The following is a 24,754-nucleotide window of genomic DNA, read 5'->3' as shown; positions in this document are numbered from 1 at the left end:
CTATTAAAACGCAACGGAAATTCCCTGTGTATATCTATGCAATTGAAAAGGAACTATAGGGTGACCCGAATAGTTGTAATTGCACAAGGAGTACTGTTAAAGGTCATATATCATGTTGATGTAAACAAATCTGCTATATATGTCCTATAGAAAAAAAATACTGTTTTTCTATATATATATATATATATATATATATATATATATATATTTTATAGGACATATAAAATGATTTTGTAAGAACCGGATAGGCCAATGGAACCTACAGGTTAGCTGGGGGTTCCGGTTGTCGATGAAGCCGCTGCGGAGTATTGGTTATGGGTCAATTTGCATCCTTGGCTGCCCGTAGCGAACGATTCTTTTTTTTCTTAAGGTTGTTGAATTGCTGCGACTATCTGAAATGCGCTTAGAGCCCATTACCTGTCGACCTAGCAGGTCAGAAGCTAACAGGCTTACCTATACATATATATATATACCTATCTAGTCAAACTTTCTTTACACAGATACGTGCCCCAAAATGTCCGAGAGGTTTATGCTGGCTTGACTAAACACTTCGGCAGTGATATAGCTTTGAAGGAGCTCCCCTGTAATGTTTCAATTATGGAGGACTCTAAATATAGAGTCCTCCGTGTAGGATCACACGGCGTACATCCAAGGAAAATATGTAATATTCTCAAAATCATATATGCGTTATACTATAAAAGCACCTATGTTTTTTATTCGACCTAGTGATATTTTCTAGAGGATTCATTTCTCGGTTCATTTTGTCGAGTTTGTCCTGTGACATATAGGCACTTCATATCTTGAGCCTAGAGTCTTTGATCGCAATATGTATACTCATTGCAGGCGTCCTCTACGCGCGATTTACGATACACAATACCTGTCTTGGAATTACTAACGAATCTAGCCTAGAGATAAGAACATAAAGTTGTACGTCGTCGTATTGCGCATCAGATATTATATATAGGGGGGTACAACTCGACGGTTTGCATAGCTTCGCAGACAATGTCGGAACTAAAGCTATGTTGACTACGCAGAGCTTCTTGAATCTGGGTCGCGATATCATCTCAGAATCGATAAAAGGTCGGAAAACTGGGTTCATTCCTATTATAATCAACTAATTCTCATCGTCATTTGTCCATCCCATTGCACGTGGCAACTTGGCTTGAGGCTCACGAAGAGCAGGTACACGTAGGCTGTGATTTTAAAGATCCGAGTGATGCGTTTAACAAATACGTATAAATGGTCCAATTTGACTACAGTAAACCTTTATTTTGCTTCTACATCATGACAGAAAGCGCAACTTACAACGATTACAAACAAATACTCCAAGTAACTAAGTTCATCAAAGAATGAGGTTCCGTATCATATCCGTGTTCTAACTACAACTAAATAATTAACTAATAACACATTGCCAATTATAATGAAAACTAAATAGTATACTTTTTAGGGTCTAATTATAAAAATGGCACCTTGACACTTTTCCAGAAGCACGATTTATTAAGATTCACTATCATTGTTGCCATCAATACCAGCGTCATAGTGTTTATCGTTCTTTGTTTATTCGATACGACGACGATAACAGCCACTATCGAGAGAGGAGCGCTTCAAAGATAACGCGTCAAGATCAACGTCGGGCCATCACTCCTACGACGTAAATAATTATTAAGTTACCCGTAATACGTATGCGAAGGTCGCATTTAATCGATCCTGCCTAATAGTTCCCTACCGTTCAGCATCGTATTACTAATTAATAACACAATATCTAATAATTACAATTGATCGTCGTTAAGTGATATAGCCCTACGAACGCCATTCCTCCATTCCATGAGTCTTATATGTTTCATATTATATCACTTGTCACATAGTACTTATGATATTAAAAATCGATTTCTTTAGGAGTGACTGAATAGGAATTGTGACTGTCTGTTGCCCATTGTTTCGATATCTCCATAAGCCTATTCCTGACTTTGTTCTCGTGATGCTGCATGCACCTTGTTGAATTGTATTTTCATGGTTCACGTACTACAAAATGTGTTTAAAGATGATGGCATCGACATGTTAGGTCAGTATTGACCAATAGTCGGAAGCATAGTAGGCAAGTTCCGATCTTCGTTTCTGTAGGTACAATAAAAACAGCGGAAATAGTTATTGCAGTTATCTCGTTTTGAAATTTTAGCGCTTTCTCCTTACTCACGAAAATATCCTATTATTATTATTATTATTATTATTATTATTCTCATTTACGATACTTAGTTAATCATTCGAGGGACGATTTAGGCGTAAAACGCTTCCTTTCTCTGCCTTTCCATGTTTGCGTGCGATAAATTTATGAGGTCTTCTGCTAGTGAGGTTACTTCTTCTCGAGTGTTGTTTATTGCCATAAAATGTTGTTTTTTTTTTTGCTTTTAGCTTTCAATAAATATGAGGGGTCACATGAGTGGAAATCTTACAACCACTGCCAGTTGCAAGTAATTCTCGTAGTAGCCAACTCGACTGAGCAACATGAGACAGCGAAACCCCACATTCTCTATGTTCCCTGTCAGCTTTCCACTATGCGTGTGGTAAAAGAACTGTAACTTGATTTCTGTTACTGCCCTATGGCTGCCTATTGGCAGTGGTAGTGCGAGTCATGCTGTGAAATTAACAGGGTTGCCGCTATGATGTGGCATTGGAATTGCCGCCGAGGCAATTTTACATTATGTATACAAGTGGTTGATGGAGATCCGAAATTTGAATCTAAGATACATCGTCGATAACAAGAGGACCATGCGTTCCGACTCTGTATTGTTGGTCGTTTTGTTGTCAACACGATAATGTCAACATACCGAGACCATGTGCGTTAATACGGCAGGATGCGTGTCCAAAAACATACACTGCAGTATGCAACAGCCCATCCAGAGGACACAGTTTGCCGTCCGTTTGATACAAATACAATACTTGGTCACACGTCGTTATACTCACAGATAGCTGTCGTTGTGGTGACGGAGTTCCTATCTTTCTGAGTAACCATAGTGATTATAATAATAGTAACAGCAACGATTTAAGGGAAATACTTTCTATCCGGTTTTATCTCATAGAGCCAATGGTAGAGGTTGTTATCAGCATTTCTACATGGCTTAATCGTACTACATTCAGCCTCCGATCCTTGATGACTTCGTTCAGTTTCGTGGAGAAAAAAGTCGGCCTACCTTACATCAGCAGATTAAGTGCTGCATAAATTATATATTAGTTTGAAGTTATAACTTTTTTTATTCACGCAGGTTATGTAGCTGGCGGGACTTAGAGCAGCGACCCCTGATCTCTTTCAATCAAACACTGACGTTTAATAATGTATCAGCTGTTTGTATATTGTAATATCTGTAATTATTAGATTAGATCCGATATTCTGTCTATAATTGGCTGTTTAGCATCATTTTTATATCACTTATGTCTTCATTATTTTCCAGCTTATAAGTACTTGTGGATCCGTAGACCCAGAGATCTTCTGCAAAACAAAGGAAGTATTGGACGCACGAACTCGTACAGGCGGTCTAAAAAGCGGCAAACAAACGAATCATATTTATGATTAATCGACCTCATCTTTATGATTCGCATCTAACCGGTAAACTGCCAGGTTGACCCTTCGCCGAAATATACCGCCATATATATCTTTATCAGGGGATCAGTAAATGTTCAGCAGAGCTTTCAACAAGTAGAGCATAATGTGAGAAGATCGGACGATTTTTTGGTGCGATTATTCTGAGATGCGCACGGGCGTGCTCAAGACACGAGAGTTGCAATGCAGGTAGATATCATCTTGAGAAGATACGTATTTTTAGGTTTCTCAAGATGGTGAAATAGACCGAAACACCTATCGACGTCCACTCTGGATGAGGCGGTTTCGGAAAGCCTGGATGCGATTGCCGTTCTGCTGATTCATAATGAAGTCCGGCAAGTCAACACCCATCATTACTGAAATACAGAAGAATATAATATAGGAAACTAATATAACATAAGAAGAAGAATATAAACCAAAGCAATTTAATGAGCTTAAATGTATTATAAAGCTATTCGAGTTATATGGTGAAGGCGTTAATGAGCTGAAATTCAAAAGGCATATCATTCTTTCTTTGGACTAAAATCTATCGAAGTTTTTTTTTTTTGAAAAAGCGCATTTGAGGTTGAGGCTAAATCTGCCAGAATTCGCTTAACGCTATCTTTGAAAAGAAGCGGCACCACCGAAAATAAAAAAATTATACCGATGTATTCGTTTAGGACCCTTCTATTATATGGCTTAAATGGGCTCACCGCAATGCGTTCATTTTTGAGAACTATTCTGTTGAAGACACCTATGCTGTTAGCCCATATAGCCCCATGGGACGGGGTAACTAATGGTCTTGCATGAAAAGCTGGTCATTCCACAAAGCTAAATGGAAAATGTTTTTCTTTTTAAAAGATGGCTGTAATTATTACTAGAAAAGCTGATCCTTTGTAATTATTTATTGATAAGTTTGGCAGGTCAAAGATTATGGTTTGTCTCCTATAAATCTACATGAATTTTTGCCGCCCCGAGTGAAGTTGGCGGTTTAAGTAGCTAAAGTGTTGGGACATACAAGCGTCGTGTTTTCTTTAGAAGTGATAACCGTGCTTATCTGCAATGTGATGCGTATGTCGGTACCCTTGTTTTGTCCAAACAACATGTTATGTCAATGAAGTCGTCCAAAAGTCCTTCAAAAGAAGCCATATGTAACACGTTGACAATAACGACATGTGGTACACGCAACGAGTACAGAGATACGATACCTTAATTTGCACATACTTAGCTTACATATCGGTACTAAGCTGAATTGTGGCTTTAGAATTTCCTAAATTTCTTCTTAAAATGAGCAGCGACTATACACGATGCAATCTGTGGGCAAAATGCAATGGCCTATACGGCCCCAGCTTTTTGCATATACAGACGTCAGCCCAACTGGCTCAACCGTCTTAATAGCCATTGTCCTCTTAGTAGTCCCAAAATGATTCCAATGGACGTATGCTACAGTGTTTCCAGTGGCAAAAAGTGTTCTCCAATTTGACCGCAAAAATGGAAAAAAAATCCTGGCCTAATTTTTTTAGATGGCTCGAATATTTTTTTTTTCAAAATGGTCAGTGATAGCTCGTATGAAGTGTCTAACCCTTTTGAGAGCTTCCTTCCGTTGCTTTACACTCGTCTTTGTCCGTACAGGTCGCTGCTACAGGCTGGTCAAAATAAGTCATGCTCAAGACTTCGTCTGTCGCGAAAACATTGGTATGGTTTGCGCATTTCGCATTGGTTTATGGTCCTGGCCCCGAAAGCCTTCTGTACTACGTATCAGCAATTCATTTATTTCTTAAAACAGAACACGATCGCGCTCGTTTCGGTGTGCGAAAATTATAAATATAGCTAAAACCGGAAAGGATATATATGACAAAGACTTACTCAAGGCCCGTGCACAGAATGATTTCGACCAAGAAAAACCGCTAAAAAGCATAAGGAAAATTACGTTCACGGTTTTTAGCTTGAACAAAAGTTACAATATGTAAAAGATATCCTAAAGAGGACCATGATTATAGCCCTGGATGCTGAAATGGCAACCAGGCTAACGTACTATACTATCGGGGGCTATCGTTCAGCTGCGCACAAAAGTTATGGTTATCGTATTTAAGAATGATAAACTAACTAGTTTTTAAGTAGTCTAGACATCGATTTAGAAGCAAAGGTACAGTTAAATGCGTACAGAGACAGATTAGTGCCAAAGATCTTAGAAAAAGTTACTTATGTTCCATCTTCGATTATCAACAAAGTGAAACAGGCCGAGACTTGTTCACTTCAAACCGCCTATATATGGATCGAATATAGATCATACGTTTGGATATGAATCTGGCCTCTGACTAGTAGAGAGACTATCTAGGCCACGGGTCGACAAAAGCCAGACGTTGTCACAATTTTAAAATACTATAAAATTGTTTGGTAATAATGTTTATATGTTCTTGCCCGCTGCAGTAAATAGCCTACTAAACGCTCCTAGAAATAAAATTCACCTCCACGCTTAAGAAAGCTGAATGGATGACTTGCGTACTCGGACCTGACCATCCTCTGGACGAAAGGTATTCCTCTAGAGGCCGTCAGCGTGGAAGGTCTAGTGAGTAGAGATATGGCGTATGGCCGGAGCAATACGGGCTCGCCCGCCGATGTAATTCCGCTCGTCGCGCCCCTGAAACGCATGCGTATAGTGATATTAAAGCGCGAACGAACAAACCTGCTTTTTAATGGCCTAGCACGTGCTTCTGCCTCACGTAAATTTCAACAGGCAAAGCACTAACGAACATGTTATTCGAAAACGGGCGATACTTTGAATTGGACAAAACTCTCACAAAAATTGCCTTCAGGGTAATTTCAAAGATATCAGCAGTGATTATTTCCACAGGTGTGATTTTCACTAGGGAAATTTAAGAAAAACGGCAGGTCTCCGTTGTAGATAACTGGCAAAATTGGAACAATAGAAAGCAATGACAAAACTGCTTATTGTCTACCCTTTGCGGATTAGTTTCAACAGATTTGTTCCATATTTATCGGGCCATGTCCCTTAAAGCTGAGCAGGAAAAGTCAATGTACTATAACGTTTTCTGCAGGAATATTAACACGTTTAATAATTCCATTTTAGACAACGGACAAAGTAATTAAACTATTATAAGAAAAAAGAAGTAAAATTTATAGACACACAAATAGGGTCTCGGTACACATGCCCTCACACACCAGAATAAGTGTATTGGACTTAGGAGAGTGTCGACCAAATACCTGAACTCCAGTTCTTCCCTTAAGAATTAAGCCGTAAACGTAAACCTTTGTCGCTTTGTAGTATATTGTGCCTATAATTTCTAGGCTAATTTGCGTGATTGCAGTAAGACACAACAAAGAGGAAATGCGCTCCAGTCCTTGCTCTTCAAGTCTCGATCCCAACATCTTGATTTATTGAGTTATCAAAATTTCTATGCATTTATTTGAATCGAACCGTGTGTAGCATCCGGAACCAACTAGGCCTATATCGATTAAGAAATTCTGAATTAAAACAGTACTGTAAATTCCTCCAATTACTACTTACGAAGTGATTCTGAATAGAATATCAACGCGCTTTACCTCTGTTGTGGAAATATACATAAAATGATTATTAGTTGACGGATTAGTTTGTTCTGTGTAGTCTAGCCAAGGTCGTTCATAAAAGTGGACAACGATTTATCTCTAGCCATAGTTTGTCAATGGTTACGTAACCTCGTCCATTTATTTATGGGCAACCCATTTTTCAATATTATAACGCGTGGAAACATAAAGTAGGCTGTACGTCTATTATTCAAAACAACAAAATCCATTACCTGTAGCATGACACTAAATTGAAATGAAATTAAAATAATATTAATTATAAGGCGCCCTCTTTTCGGAATGTCCAACCAAAACGAGAAAAGACTACATAAGTTGCAATACGACCTAACCTAACCTAAAAGTTAGTAATCGTATGTATATCAGAAAAGAACGTGCAATGCATGCACGACGTGGTTGCTTCAGTAAGCGGTTACGCATGTTACAAAAACTTAGGCCAGAACGACCGTTCAACATAGTGACCACACATGTCTATGATGGGCTTCTTTAAAAACCCAGTCCGCAGCGCGCCTATCTTTTCTTCCTTTTGTTTTTTTCTATGAAAATTTTTTTACAAACCCGTAATGCTCTTGTTGTATATTGTCATACTCACTTGCTGTGTTTAGAAATTAGATTTTACCATTTTAAGTCGAACCTATAACACAAATTATGTGCTTTAGACGAATTTCATAGCTTCACATACCCAGAAGTTTTCACAGTATGGCATTAATACCCTTTAACTTAATTGTCCTATTCTTAAACTTCGGCATCGCTGTTATATTACTATCCAAACTCGTTGGCCTACTCGAAGGCTAAACTTTCAAGACTGATTTATCAGGACCAGATATGAGTCGTCTTAGACTGATTCGGTTCACCTGAAGCGTTAATATGTTCCTAGTTTCTTTACTTTGATTGGTGCTATCTCAGATAAGTATGTTATTTCATATACAGCGCAATAAACTTGAGCGAGATGTTCACCACACTTTGAAGATTTTAGGGTTGTATAGGCAGCTCGTACACGATCAATTGAACAAATCCTAATGATAGAACACTGAGTGTCGTTGCGAAATTACATACGAATGCGTCTTAAATTTATGCATTTCTAAATGAGGCATCTTTTGAACTTGAATATCGTTTTTACCCACTTTTTTGTAATCAAGAGGGTATAAAAAAAAAAATTAATAATCATAATTGACGATTTTCAATTCTTCTAAATATTTTTGCACAGAACATAAATATTTTTCCACACAAAAGATAGAAAAGCTTTGGTCTACCGGAGAAGTAACATCTATCATTGCATTTACCCTAATCCCCGAATTCTACAGTGCATGCACCACAACACATAGTATAGCATGAAATCGACAAAGATAGGATAGGATAGGATAGGATATGATAGAAGCAGGCGCATTATAATCGCTAAGGAATTCCGCCTATTAAAATCTATGCCTCGAAGATGCATATGACTATTATTTCAAAATGGAACAATTTGGGCCATATCCGGCCGTCTCGCTTAAGGGGAGCTAAGTAAATTTGGTAATCGAATTCCGTTCCCCAATCCGCGAACACGACTTCCTAACCAAGAAATTTAACTATGTAAGAATCAGTCATGGAAATCGCATTTTCTTAATACACCAGAAGCCGGATACCAATCATGTCTACTCATATAATGATACATACCTTTGATTAATTTGATTCTTCAGACCTGTTTTTTGCCCGCTCAAACATACCACTTCGAAGATGCATTGTATGAACATCTAGGCGATATTAATGACATTTATTTACTACACAGCTCTCTACGCAGTTGTCGAAATAACAGTCTACCTTTATTAGTTATTTCAACAATGGATATGTTTCTCGCGTTGAGAGATGTCATGCAGTAACTAACAAATGGTTGATCTATGCTGTCACGAGACGTTCTCTTATACGGTATATGGCCGCCATCAAGGAATGACCCTTTACGCTACCGAGTTCTTCGCCAGCTCAGGAACTACGCGGAAAACTGAACTTAAAACAGCATAGGGCTAAGCGTGAGTATGATGTAACAAGTGCGTAAAGAAATCCTTTAGTTCGTTTAAATCAGCGAGACTGTTAACGATGGTTCAAGAATGTTCGTGTTGCTTCTAAACTACTCCGATATGTATTTTAAAGATGCTTTTATTCGGAACAACTCCGGTAAGGGAGGTTGGATAAAGGATGACATAAATTAGGAGGCAGATAATGGGTAGTTGTAAGATTCTAACAGTCCGTTATAACACGCTAACTACTTAGCATACGCCAAGCTCCAGTGTTAATTTTGCTTTTTTTTTTCGAAGGTACATTTCTTAGCATCGCTTACAATGCCAAACTACAGAAACAGATGTTTGTCGAGTAACGGTCAATGTTGGAGACAGTTTCCTGAACACGCATAACCTAGTACATACACACGGGACGCCTACACAGTTCCACGGTCAAACACTATATTTAGTACAGAGACGACTTACATTTCTTTATCTATATCAATCGCAAAACCGGCCTTTACAGTCTTTGGCAATTTTTTTTTGAAAATTAGTCGACGTTTTTGGAGCAGTCTAAAACAGCGGGAACAAATGAGTAGTGTGATTTTTGCCTATTGCTGAATGTCTGCGATGACATGAGAATACTGTCGACTCTATATCTACGACGACACTAGGCAAATCAGTACAGTTATTATAATTTTATTTAGGGCAGTTTTTGTTAAGTTACAGAGGAGAAGAGAGTTGTAACTGCTTGCATTCAGCACAACTGACTGACTGCCAATATCGCGAAAGCAATCAACTATTATCGCAGTATCAATTGTGACGATTATATTCATTTCGGTTGTGCGCGGGGCGTTCCGATAATCTGAACGCTATTAGATTAGTGTCACATGTACGTACGAACGCATATGAGCCGGACTGCATCGGGAACGACCCACCTGGCAAATACTAGCGCTCGTTACCAACAGAGGACCGGGAGAAAGGGAGCGGGATCGCCGTTAACGATGTACTTTCAGTGGGCACTCCAGCTAATACTATAAAAAAAACAGATGCATCAACGACCAATATCTATTGTGTTACTCGTGGGTCTCGAAGTGGCTAAAATGAATTGTACGTTCATCGACTACATTACATTAGCCCATAGCCAGAGCTAAATGATTCGGTTGCTTGATAACAGTAACTAGCGACTATATCGTCATATAGAGGCGGATTAGTCTAGCCAATAACTTTTTTCATTATACAAATATATGTTATGCGTAGGTGTATATAATATTTATGCTCGATATAAAGTTCCTGAACATTAGACACTGCCAAATTTCCTTCTCGATCTCTCCGTCCCTTCATCTTTGAGTCACTTGCTCAGTTTTTTGATAATTTATATTTATTATTATACATATCACGAGTGAACTTTTTTAGAAGGATTTAGTTAAACGTATTATTTAAGCTGATTTCGTACGTGTAGAATTTTCGTTATGGCCATTGCATTCGTTCATAACTAGGAAATAGGCCACTTGAGTACGTTACTACCTTTCTAAGAAATCCACCAAGCGAGTCAGGATTGGCTTGTGCTCCCTAAATTTATGGGATTTATCGCCGATGTACATTGTCTGAGTGTCGGACCTGAACGAAAAGCTCAAAAGGAAGTTTCTTGCTTACCAGGAGAGGCGACTGTCATCTTGGCCAGGTAGCGTATTCTCTTCACTGATTTCCTCCTGGGGAGAGCGACTCGCTGCGACCCCACCAACAAAATGAAGTGATACCAACGTAACCAGCGAGTACAGGAGCGCCGCTCTGTGGCGGGCTGACAATGCTCGCATGGCCGCTGGTATCGAAGACTTCGCTGACTGTCGTGACGGCGATTTCATTTAGAGAATTGGTCTGCAAATAATATAAATTGTAGATAGCGTACTAGATCAACAAACGCCTCTAAATCTTCATTCGTCACCTGCGAAATAATTATATAAATGTTACAGTAAGCAGGAGATGGAAAGCTAATCTCTAACACTGAAAGTGAGTAGGTATGTTGTGTAATGCTTCGCTCAATAGTATCCAACCTTTTTGTTCACCTTCAAGATACTGAAGGCCTTTTACAACAACTATTTTGCTATCTTGTTTAATTTATCTTATGAAATCTTCTTATGATCTTATGAAAATGTATCTTATTATCTAGTTATAATTTTTTTATGTACAATACGAGTAACTTGCGAAAGTTGTGCATCTTCTAACAATAAGATGCGCTTTCAGTAACCTGGGCGTAATTGACAACGAAGGTCATCACAAATCTAGTTATAATGAGGGACGCTAACATAGTTCCTATGCACCTTCACCGTACGTCCGTCCATTATTTATATGTAATGATGTGTATATTACGAAACGAGAAAGTGTCGGTAACACCTGAGACATTTACAGCCATGCTGCTCAAGTGATTACTGGTGAATTTAGATTGTTTTCGACAACGGTAACTACTGCTCAGCGAATCATACATTGGCATAAACCGTTCCATTACTATTTGGAACAGTAAATTCAGAGTCGTCATGCCCATAATACCGAAAAACCCTTTTAGTTGGGTTTTGAGATGAGCTTGCATTGCGGGCGAATGCTAGTGTCGTTCAGATTCATGTTGAAGGATTTTTCGTACCAAAAAACTTATCTACTTCCTTGCTGGCATCAGTTGCAACCATGAAGCATGAAAGAACACTTGTATGGCGGTAAGACCATTGCAGCAAACAATGTTTCTTCGTCCTTGAAAGGCACAGACATCGGTAGTCCGTATCCCACTGATGTAACAGAGCGGATGGCCAGCAATCAGTGGAAAGAAACATAGAATATAGTAATAGTAGCTAACACTTTGCAATGTCAGACTGCTCCTCACGCTTTAGCAAAGGGTTGAAATGGGCCCAGCTATGACGTGAGCAATATCCCACGGTGCAGATCTAAGGTAATTCAAGGCATGGTAAATCGGGGCTCAAAAAGAAAACGATTAGCCATTTTTTTTTTAAAGAAGCATCGGAAACTGGATTATGTCGGTTCATATATATATATATGATAGGCAAACGTGTTGATACAGTCGTATGTGTAAAATCTGTCGGATTACAATCGGTAGTTAATCACTGGGTCGAAGGTTGTAGATTTTTAATATTGATTTACGCTGAGTTGAACATTTACTATACTGCAAAATTATAGCGGGACATTTTTAAACGTTAACAGAATCTATTTGATACAAGAGTATTACTAGTGCAGTACCGTGATGATCCACGAGTAAAGTGTATAGACTTCAGGCTGAGAGTAATATCAACTGGTCGTTACGTGCCAAGAATTAGCCGTCCAAAGCAGCGCAGCGTAGCCGAACGTAAAGCTCAGAACGTGTATAGGAATACAAAATGCAATACCACGTCAATGCAGCACAATTTTAGTAATTTAGAAAATAATGTATGGAACAAATTCGAAAATTTATAAAACTTCAGTCAGCGATTCCTCTACTCAGCCTACTAATGAAGGCTTGCTCACACACGCAAATTACAGTTGTTGCAGGATGTGAACCCAACAAAGAACTTACAACATTAACCTTTTTCGTTGTTCGTCTTGTGTGTGTGTGTGTGTGTATTAATTTAACTTGTTTACACATGTTTATTCTTGTGAAATAAATCAGCTGTTCCTGAAATTTACCTATTTGTACATACGAAATAGTGCGAGTACTCAGAATTAAGCCTCGTTTAGACAATCATAGATGATTGTTCATTCTAACGGCTAGCCGACCGTTAACCGAGCATTATGATTTTAAAATTTGTGCACTACTAATAATTTGTTTATTAACAGTAAGGTAGCTTTTGCTGGCTAGACAACGTATTTTCCAGCTAGTTGACTCAAAGTTATTAATAGTCAAGTTATATTTTAAGTAGCTCTATATTCGTCCCGGACTGTCCATCGACCATAATCTAGGTAAGATGTGATCTCCCTCATTTTCTCATTCAACATTTATCGCTTATCTCATATTTGCGATGCTTCTGACCTACTGATACTATCAGCAAGACATCGTGAAGATTCTTACAAGGTATCCGACAGACCAGATATTTGATGCGGCAGCCGCTATCGTATCTCTGTCCGCTCAAACATCTCGCATTCTAAGTCTGTCTTCCTTACCCCCCGGCGAGCTAGATTAGCTGACCAAAGCACAATTGTTACTAGAATCTGAGAAGCGAAATTGTCAGCAGCAACGCGTAGTAGTTACAAATAGACCGAATAGTAAATAGTAAACTAGTTAAGCGTTCTGAAGTTGACTATGACAAAATCATGGCGCTGTACGGACATGTTCAAACTTGCATATCAGCGGCTAAATCTCTAACGACGGAGTACTATAAGATGCACTCTACACTTCCCGGAAGAAAACTCCTGTACAACATAAAGTGAAGGAAGCAAGCCAGGACGATTTGATGAAACACAACAAATGAAACGCAACACTGTCAAATGATCGCAATGCGTCGTATCACAAGCATAGCCTGTGTCCTACAACCTGTGCCACTTTTATCGTTGCCTATTCGCCTATATGTCACAAAACTTTTAAGCGCTAAATCCCCATTGAATGCAACCATTACTGCTTTTGAATATAAATCACGATTATTAGTATTAAAGGGTACTGTCACTCTCTCGTCTAGAAGCGTTTTGCTAATTACAATCTGCAACATTTCCCTGTGAAAAATCTTCCTAAGAAATATTTACCATTTCTTACAAACACCAATTGTATTTAATAGCAGGAACTTAGTTCAACGGGAATCGAGATTGAGGCGCCCTCTGCCACAGAACGCCCATGGCGTGTACCGTCCGTTGGAGGGATTGGATTGTACCAAGAAGAAGTAGGTGGTCCTGCGGGCAGGTACGATTGTCATCGGGTGACTGCAATCACGACGTTCAGTCGTCTAACGGTTGTTAGTTGCCGCTGCAATAACGCTGTATCGGTGTAGATTCACACAATGGGTCATCGAGCTTTCATAAAATGGGTTTGTCAAAATGACACGAAGTTTCGTGGACGATGGCAACCAAAATGTAAAGTTATACTTCATCTTACCGGATTTACGTTTGCTGTGAGAGACCGTGTTAATTATGTCCTAGTTTCCTCACGACTCGTACCGATCTATCGGCAACGATACAATCCCTTGCTTCGACGATGGCTGGACAACCCAACGAAATACTATTTCAACCATCGTGTGGTTGTTCGTAGACAAACACGCTGTCTGGCTGATCTACTAATGATGGTCACGTCGGGTCCAGGGAACATACGCCGCCATCAAGCTATCGCTTCACATGGGCGAAAGACGTCCCATCCACGGTGAACCGTAGCATTATCTTTGTTATTAGCCGAGTACCGGAAGAAAACCTCATGGACGTACGTTACGAGGTAAGGTTAAACAGGGATATTTTAATGTTTGACTTTGATGATTCCTACCGAATTGCTGCAATTAAAACGGTGCTCAGTGTCAGGTACGCCGCTGACTGCAGACCTCGTTACCTGTTGAAGGCAGATGACGACACATATGTGAAGATCGAGAGTGAAATTTCTAGAAAGAGCGCTAAATGAGCCGTTTATAGCTGAGCAAGTTAACAGTGCACATATACCCCATTGACGGACAACTAAATGGATCGTCGATCGTGAGCAATATCCCGAGCCGGAATATCTGCCTTACATAAGCGGAAATCTTTATATAGCTTCCGGGAAACTCCTGACATGCATGGCATCAACAGCAATGTACACGGCCCATCTAAACTTAGGAGATATGTTTATGACTGGTCTGGTGGCCACGGAATTGTCAGTTCCCCGGGTCGACATTGACGGCGTATGGTATCGCAAACGTTCATCAACGCCGTACTGCGCGTTAGAGCATCTTGTGTCATCGAACATGACGCAAATTCGCAAAGCGCGTTCCGCATATACAGAAGATTTTTAGGAATTAGCTGGTGTAGCTATGTGTTGAAGCTATTTTTACCTAAATTTAGCTCATGCTGACACAGAGAAAAGATGTTTAACGCCGTTTCCTTTACTGGGACCGGAATACGTTTACCCTATTCTACGGCCCTTATCAAATCAAGGCATTATCATGGGATATCGTAGTTTGACTAACTCGATCACATTATCATCTGGGAAGTGATTTCCAAGCCGTACGAAGGTATTTGCTTGATACTATTCATAACAAAGATAGCTAATCAGCAAACTACGTAATGATCGAAATTAACGAATATATATATATATATATATAGTAAGGCTCTGAGGCCTAGAAGGGTGCGCACTGTGAAAATCATGAGCACAATTCAGAAAATAATACTTAAAACAAACTGTTATAATTCGATTCGATACGTTTTTAATGTAAAAAATGAGGGGACAGGTGCATGTAGCGCTGTTTATAACGTTGACCGGAGAAAAAACGGCTTCGCGGGGTAGCTGCTTGGCCACATTATCGGCTTGAATTTTTTCACCTCACGATATATTCGGGACACTTTTCATGAAAACTGTATATACATTAGTTATTTTGTATAAGTCATTATTGGTTGCAAGTGAATTTACGCCTTAGGCTTCGAGCCTCACCCCTAAGCAACTAAAGCTTTGAAAATGAATGAAACCTTTGGCAAACAAAAAAAAAAACAGAATAGGCCCCTATATATCGGCTTTTGAACTGTTTGAAGTATTGTATGCGTCTAGGTACCTGAAAATGTAATCGATTTGTCTTTTGACCCGTAATTTAAGGTTAATACGTAGATCCACCTGACAAAATTTGAAAACAATATTATGTTTAAGGTATACTTCTGGAAGACTTGGACTCTATGCAGGCTGACTAGGACCGAATAAGAGCAAACGTACAGATATAAAATCCGGTATTAAAATGTAGTTATCTAACATGACATTCGTCTGCTCACAACCGAGTAGTACACTCCCCTGCTCGGACGTGTTGTGCGTTTTCAATAAAATGCATTTTCTGTTGTATCTTTCGGCTCGTTTCGGTGCTGCACCTGGACAAAGATCAGATAAAGACATGCTGTACTCTTTTGCCTAGTATTAACCTCTTCTCGGTGCAAGATAAAACGTTACCGTCTATATGAAATGATTCAATGGAGCTCCCTGAAGAAGATACCATTTGCTGATTGAAAAGATGTTTTGGAGCAGAGTTGGAGCAATGTTGCCCGATCGTTTTGTCGCTTAATTTATCGCGATAAATAAATCATCGTGTAGGGATTCGTACAAATATTTTATTTTTGTCTCGTTTAATACGTAGAGTAATACGTATAGCATTCGTGCTTTCAAGCCGTTGTTTCTTCGCGGACAAATTAATCCCGTAGGCGTCTACACCCACCGAATTTCTTCACGACGATGAAATATGCACGTACTTTCACTGCTAGCGGGTGCCTGTGGTTTTTAGTCGTCTAACAAGTAAGCTCAATTTTATTTCTTATTTTCATGTATGCTTTAGAAGTAGACTTCTGAGTTAGGGGAATGACTCTAAGTAATTTCCTCTTAAGAGGAACTAAAGGTTATAGGTCATCGATGCAGAGACTTGGAAGTGGTTTTATTGAATCCTTCCGTTCGCATATATACTTTACTTATAGATAACCATAGTCTTTCTTTTTTTTTTTTACTTACTTGCTTACTACGCTTATCGATCGGCTACCCCATATCATTCCTGTTTTATCCTACTCTTCAGACTAATAATAATTCGGGCTACTCGAACGGAATATATTCATTGGCACGTAAAGAACGGTTTGAAACGCTGGAGTTTCATTAGCTTGACGAAGACCTAGTATGAATATAGCATAAATATTAATTGCTTTCATTGGCACTGTTTTGAAGAATCAATGAGCATTTACGTTTGCGTGAGAAGAAGGCGTTCATCGAACACGGCCGACTCACTTCAGAAACGAGCACATAACATAATTACCTACTAAATATAGCTGCCTTTCGAACCATTAGCTCTCGTAATAACTTGGAACAGTTGTTACGCGATGGAAGATCAGCTGTTTTAGCGATAGGAATAACAGTATTGCTGTACGGTACCGACATCATTGAAGCTTTCAACTTTTCATCTTTTCTCTTTGCATGTCCACTAGGTCTTGACAAGAACTTCTCAGTAACAACCCATAGGTAAAAGCAACAGTCAGCTGATGTGGATATTTTGGTCGTAACCCGTGTTAATCACACCTACGAGACGAGAAATGACCAAAACATCGATTACTGCCGCTTAGCTTAGCAGTTTGCTATAATCATACATCGGCCAATTCTTTCGTTCTATTGGTACACGGGATGGGGCTTGAAAGAGCTCTAAGTGGTATGCTTATCCGCGCAAAATTGTGTACTGAGGCCTGTGCGGACGCTGGACATTCGGCGGGGTCGGGTCGGGTCGGGTCGGGTCGATAAACGGTAACAACAGCAACGCGCGAAGTACCGTCCCGGGGTCACTACGTGGCACGTTGTATTGTTTCGGCGTCAGCAAACCCGATAGCAGAGCGATAACTTTTGTAAAGGTTGTGAATGGCGTGAGCAACGTTCCTCGCAGTTTCTTATGTTCACTGTAGTTCCAGATTCATCTTCGAAATCCAGTTCGGTGGCGGAGATGTGTTTGTTATCAAAAGTGCAATTACACATATAAACATAACATTTATTAGTTAAGCAAAATGTACAATCGAAAAGAACACCTTTTACGTATGACTGCTAGATAAAGAAATTTTATTAAGGGTAGAATTTGTACGATAAGGCTTAAATTACTTCATAACGATATAGTTTTTCTCTGTACAGAACAGTCCAGTGTCGTACTAGCTGGGGTACGAAGCCGATATAGTTCGTAAACTATAGAGCTGTCAACTTAAACATAGCTTCTTAAATACCAGGTCCAGCCAGCTACTAGATACTTGATTCGGCCTGACAACCACGTGCTAGAAGTCTGAGTGCTTCAATACGCCTCTGAACTCGTCGCACACGAAAGCCTATCGAAGGCTTCCGTTTCGTACGTCACAGTAGAAAACGTTCTGATGGCCAGGTTTAAGCTTTCCTCAGCAACAGAGCTTTGTAACGTTAGTGGAATTGATCAGCGTTCTAGGTGTCCTCAAGCTACGCTGCTGGGATCATTGATTTATCTATTCTACGTAAACGTTCTAATGTATACACTGCCACGATCAGCATCATTGAAAATATTTGCGAATTATGTGAAATTTATCTATCTGTCAGTAGTAACTTATAAGAGGAATCTAAAAGTGAAGTTTGCTAGACTTTTACAGATCCGAAAAATTTCACCCTTCGAGCGTGGGAGCGCGGAACAGCAATTAAAGCTATTTCAAACGTTGTGCTTTACGTGATATAACGTTCAATTTTACTGATTTTTTGGAAAGATGTCTTGATTTGTAAATCAAACTGCAGTTATGATCTGCCCAGCGTCAGTGTCCAGGCCCAACAAGAAAAATACAAAAGGAGCATATGACTGCAAATATAATAGAAATCTAATTGAGATTATAGCTATTTTAAAGCGTTTCAAGATTACAGATGAAATTATATTTATAAAACTAGAGAAAACGGCCGCCTATGGCCGAAGATTTGTTCAATATTATTCAGACCAGGGCCGGAGCTTAAAAAAAATGTCTCAGCAAAACTTATGGCTAGACAAACGATCCGTTTACTCAGAGAACGAATGGCCACCGAATGGTCTTCGTTCTTTAAAACCGATCCTCTAATCAAGTGGGAGTATGTATATCTATACGCGTCCAGTGAGACACTGCGACAAATCTGTATACTACATATATTGGTTACTGTCAGTCCGGTGGCATTTCAGGAGGTGCAGGAACGCCTATGATAATGTCAAGCCACGAATATTCAAGATAACGTGTACCCTCCTCGTTCGCTCAATAGGACCAAAATGTTTTTTTATTTTACCATATGATTTTATTGTATCATATGATTATCAGTTCGTGTAACAGACCTATTTTATTTGCAAGATATACTTCTGCCATCTGCATCCTCTCGCTATCGAGGACTTCACTGTAATACCCATCTGGCTTCGTCATACCCATCTGGCTTCGTCACGTATCAGAACATGTGCAGAATAATAGTGTTTCTGACTTGAAACTATATGGGAAAATCATTTCTATAGAATATTGATAAAGCATCCTAATCCACAGCACGAACATCGCTCCATTTTATCTGGACAAATCAACATTTTGTTAGTTTATTACGCTAAGGTACCGCGGACAGTACCTTTAATAAATATACATATTCGCGTGAAGAATCAGTAGTAGCTGATTCAGCTTAATGCATCTTGACAACAGGACGCTCATGGGCATTTTCAATATCGCGTTGGATTCAACGATGACACAACCTCTAAGTAAAAGAGACCCGATCGGCACTCTTTCGGAGTAATACTTTGTCAACTTCGAATTAATAAGAGGCTTCAAGGTTTCTCATAAACTTCACCTAATATCGGGTTTTTCCTTAGATTACGGAGCATCCTAATTTCTTTAGCAATGAATCTAAAAAAAACGAGTGCTCATTTTTTCACACATGTAAATGTTCCCGACGCTACCTTTGCTATTCCCTGGCTGCTGAGATTCGGAGGCAAACGCTGACGCAGTGTTCCATACACAATTAAAATCCGCGCTTGGAACAGCTGAAATGTGTTAGCAGCAACACTTCTAACGAGTTTTTACAATGTATCAATAACAGTACCAAAGTGCTACTGTTTGGATAGTCAAGATAAGCAGATACGGAAAATAACACTGATAAAATATTATCTTCGAAGCGCACAGACACGCATTCTTCCGTGGCCTATCTTAAATTTAACTCAATTGTTTATCAAAAGTATATTAGTTTGCAGTTAAATATTTTATAAACAAAAAAATTGTATTATCCTTTGAAAGTTCTTCAAGTTGCACTTGGTTAAAATAGCATCATGCGTGTTAATATCCTCGTGAAGTGAAATCATTTCGCTATTAAGTTCAAGTTATTTCTAAAAATGGCCCGCGATTTAAAGAGGTGAAGCCACGCCGGCCGCGTAACTCGTGAAGCACTTCAATAAGGTGATGTCCCGCGTGAAAAACGGTTGGCTTCTTCAGTCGTCTGCCGCTAAGAAAAGCTAAAAGTAATGAAAACAAGACTGTGGATTTTGAGTTAGATGATCACGTCGTACCTGCTATTGCCTTTGCGACTAATAGAAAAAATATATCTTGTTTCAAACACATGATTGCCTATTGATAAAAATAGAATTCTACGAAGTCAATATTTTCCAGTTTATGTATCTGAGCGGGTTTCACTAACGCCATCATGAAATCATCTATCTCCATCTTAATCGCCTAGCCAAAAAAAACCCGCTGAGTGTGATAGTTTTTATAACTACGGCCCTTTTTCCTGTAAAAATTGCTAAGTTGCGACGAAGCTGCGCGTCTACATTTAGAAGTCGGCGTTACACTAAAACAATGTCCATAATGACTAATGAAGCCTCTCAGTTTCGCTTGTTTGATCAATGAGCCAAGTAGTGCCTCATATCATTCGTGACAATTATCAACACGCGTTTTGATCTAACCTGTGCAGGTGCGCGTAGGTTGAAGTATTAAGACGAGACCTAAAAGATATTTGCGCAACTCTTGCTTAACAAACATTAACAGTTGCTACCCCCTGTAAACAATATATAACTAGATCGGATTGAATAAAAACATCCTTAGCACGTGAAATTTTTGAATGTTTACGGAAAGTCTATGAAAGCTCTCGAAACATGTGTTGTACGCTTCATCCGTATGTGTATGGCCGTACGCGGCAATGATAATTTCAAATCTCGTAAACATTAGTTGAAAGAAACAACAGCTGCTTCTATGCAAATTATGTTGTTCGAAGTAAGGTAGATAGATTTGATAAGGTGCAGTCAACGTGGCGTGGTATCTTCTTTAACATGAAGCTTGATTTTAGCTTTCAGTATAGCCAAATTTCGATCGGATACTGCGTAATATTCACACGTAGTTACAGGAGGAAGTTTGTCTCAACAGAGCTACACCAACGCGTTTATGAAAATAACAAATGTTTTATATCTGTTAGGCAAACCACTATCTCGATTGATCTGCATTTTGAGATACAGTGCACATCGCTGGCATGAAAAGAAGCTGCGACTGTTGAACTGGCCCAAAGTGTACTATGGTATTTGAACTATTGTTATTTTCAAAGCTTGACAGCTTATGCTCGCGGAATAAACACAATTCGAATATCATGATCAGGTCTCCTCAGTTGTCAGAGGCCAACTCTCTCTATTTAACAACATCACATCGACTACACACTTTGAGGAGGGTAATAGGCGAACGTGATACGCTTGTTGCCCCCGATCGAGGCGAGTAGGTAGCGTCCACTGCGACTTCAGATCAATTTTTTGTGTGTTCTGCGGGAACAAGTATATGACAGTACACATTTTCAATATCTGTGATTAAAAGGATTAATTCAACGCTGTACATTATGATATTTACACGCGACTACAGAACGTGTACAACAAACCGAAAGTGTCACTGGAGAAAACGGCAGCGTGACTGTATGTATGTAACACGAGCAGGGGATTTTACCGTGACCTGTGTTTGAGTTTGAACTGCACTATAATAACTTCATAATTGCAATTATCTAAGTAAATTACTAAAAGAATAAATAATCTTACTGTTTACCAAAAGAAAAAATACGCCAATTTGAAACGAACGATATGAGCAGCATTAATAAAAAGGCGTAAGTTTATATTCGTCTGAGGGGCATATTGGGGCATGTTTTTTTGAGGGAGGAAATAGGGACGGCACTGATTCCTTTGTCTGCCTCTGTCTAATGACACAAGCAACGCACTCAATGTAAGACTACGCTATGAAGTCGCTATGCTAGTATTTTCTTGTAACGGACTTTAATTGCCGTTTATTTGTCGCTATAAATCTGAAACTTGTATAAATAAACTTGCAGCAGTTGGATATTGACAATTAAGCACACACTGAAAGCTGCCAATCAATTATCAAAGAGAGCAAATCGGCTATTTTTTCAGAACACTTCGGCACGCAAGTATTTCCTTTAAAAAAGCCAGCTACGAGCTCTTTTGAAAGACGAAAATGCCAAAATCGTTTCGTCTATTGACATCGACTCCGGAGACCATACGTGTTATACTTATACGGTACACGGAAAAACAGTTTTTATTTCGCTAACATTACGATACTTCGGTTGGGGGACGACAGAAGCGTCGTCGAGGGCCTGGGTACTTCTCCTCTACGAATGGCACATCTGTGCTTTCTAGATTGTGCCTTAAACGAAAAAAAAAGTAAAAATAATCGTCGAAAATGTGGCGCAGTAACTTGACTCTAAATAAATTACGTCGTTCATCTTCATAACTCTGATACCTACCTCATCCTGAATAGATCGATATTCATGGTCTAATTTGTATTAGTTTCATAAATTAGTATATACAATGGAAGCATTTCTCGCTAGCTGGGATGTGATCCTGTGTAAAAATTTAAACCTAAACCTAAAAAAAAAACTGTTTTTCTATTATAGCTCTTCAAATTAAGAGCCGATTACATGCATAGTTCTTATTTACAGCGTTTATTGAGATACATTCCAAAGCGACCTATGCTATTAGCAGAAAAATATAAAAAAATACAGAAACATCTCTATCATAGAATTTGTCGTACGTCCCGCTTGCATCGCCTTTTATTTAAATTTATTTTTTCCCATTTTGTTCTTGTTACCTACCTTTTCATTTTATTTACAACTTCTATTGAAATTGCCTACACTAGAACAAGATTAAGACCGAGTGTTTTCGGTCCATCCTTCTGCATGCTAGTATCAGCGAGAAAGCTATTATTTATAGTAGCAGTAACTCCTCTATCCTCAACTAAAGGGAAACAAAGTCGATCTAATGAGCTATTTTCTGCAATGCCATAGAATCGCAGCGTCGTGATACCTCTAGAAAACCCCGACAGACCCAGGCCAACGGAAATCAGCAGGTGTCACAGCGGTAACCAGCACTGCAGTTAAACTATACTGACTAGTACCGTATAGGACGATATCCGATTGCTTGCCAAATTTTGGTGGAATTATTGATACAATATTGTTTTTCAAATAGGCCGAACCTGTCCTTATTCCATCTAAATTTTTTTAAGGGACGTCGCCGCCTCACGTATTATCTATCGAACGAACTGATTTTTCTCAAGTCTGATATTCGCTGCCAGTTAGACAACGCCGCTTAGTTGGGTTGTATGCTTTCAGAAAGCCTATGTGTCACTGAAATGAATAGGATCGATATAATTCTGAGAACTTTAGAAACAAAAAAAAACAGTGTTGAATATATGTCGATAACTGCTGGCACTGACAACTTATTTATATTTTGTCATACTGTCAGAGATGTGTTAGGGCTGTCCACAGACATCGTTCTACCGAAGGCGTGCATTGATTTGTTGTAGAATAAAAAGCACTGGCTTTTTGATAACTTGAAACAACAAAAGCAACGAAAGCAGTTAACCCTGAGAGACAAGTTGTTTCATATTTCCAAAAATGCGGCAATATTTCAGCTGATTTTTGCATAAAAATTCTCCTTAACTCCAGGAATAACCACCGATAAACAAGCAGTAAGGAAAATAGCTATTACGTACGCTAGTTGTTGATTTTTCGTATCATAGCATCTGATTATGCGTCCAATATTAGAAAACATTGTTTCAGACAGCTGGTTCCCAGCACGAAAATAAGGTATCTCTAGCCAACCTTCGGCCTGTAGTGCCTTAAAGCATTCCAGCTGTCGAATCTTTTAGACACAGCTACAGGAAGCAATGAAGCGCCCACAGTCAGCCTTGTAGCCACGCAGTCTGCATATGTTTTTCCGATGTTATTGATCACAGTTGATCCATCTTTTGCTTACTCATCAGTTCATCAAAGCTTTCTTCGAAGACACCTCTACACGAATGTCCAGATTCGAATTAGTGACCTATGCTCAACCGGCTTAGCCTTTGTACCGTCTCAGTCATCACCGAGAAACTTTTAACATCGTCGTAAGTTTGGTAGCCAAATACGCTATAGCCGCTTCGTTAAACATCGTATGAGTAAACCACTATATACATATTTATAGGCCACTATTATCGTATATGTAAACGCTTACGTGGCAGTAAGCACAGATAGGAGTACGGGCTGGCTTAGTTAATGTACGTCTTTTTTTCAAATGCAATATCGATTTTTGCTACCTGCATGTATTGCAATAACTGAAAATCTATGGCTAGTACCTAAATATAAGTCTATTAAATATAGCTGCATTCCACGGCCGTCGTCGTGCAAATATGACACGGCCAATATCTTCCCTTTAATCGCCTGTAAGGACAGTTTAAGTCCATTTTTGCATATCCGTGGCACTCTCAAGCCTGCATGTGCCTTGCAGAAACTTTTACCGCCGTCACCGACTTCCCAATGCTGCTCGATCCCGCACCTACTATGAGCCCAGTCATGTATTGCAAATGACTACGTGTCGGATCTAATACTCAGCAAGTACTTGCCAATAACTTCTAACTCAAAACGGTGTCGATAATCGAACGAACTATGAAGTTTATAAAAGCGTAGTAAATTATGAAAAAAAAAAAATTTATTAGAAGAAGTGCAATATGGTAGATTCTTATT

At 39.2% G+C, this 24,754-nt stretch overlaps 1 protein-coding gene and 1 pseudogene across 6 annotated transcripts in view; one reads left to right on the top strand and one right to left on the bottom strand.

Moving 5' to 3' along the window:
- Positions 1-1,477: 1,477 nt before the first annotated feature.
- Positions 1,478-24,754, bottom strand: part of LOC111269133 (uncharacterized) — a 164,801-nt gene continuing 141,524 nt past the window's right edge. For all 6 annotated transcript variants that reach the window (XM_086971986.1, XM_022848520.2, XM_022848522.2 and 3 more), the window contains 3 exons: positions 10,786-11,007; positions 6,043-6,215; positions 1,478-3,951 (listed from right to left, as the gene is read on the bottom strand). In XM_086971986.1, coding sequence (XP_086828112.1) covers positions 3,851-3,951; positions 6,043-6,215; positions 10,786-10,994 — 483 coding nt within the window. In that variant the 5' untranslated portion in view covers positions 10,995-11,007 and the 3' untranslated portion in view covers positions 1,478-3,850. The remainder of the gene's footprint in view (positions 3,952-6,042; positions 6,216-10,785; positions 11,008-24,754) is intronic.
- Positions 14,376-15,068, top strand: LOC147752284 (beta-1,4-mannosylglycolipid beta-1,3-N-acetylglucosaminyltransferase brn-like; annotated as a pseudogene).

This window comes from Varroa jacobsoni, unplaced genomic scaffold (assembly GCF_002532875.2).
Source record: "Varroa jacobsoni isolate VJ856 unplaced genomic scaffold, vjacob_1.0 scaffold_1356, whole genome shotgun sequence".
In the NCBI taxonomy this organism is placed as follows: domain Eukaryota; kingdom Metazoa; phylum Arthropoda; class Arachnida; order Mesostigmata; family Varroidae; genus Varroa; species Varroa jacobsoni.
The sequence above is the reverse complement of the archived record's forward strand: the minus strand, read 5'-3'. Positions and strand labels throughout refer to the sequence as shown.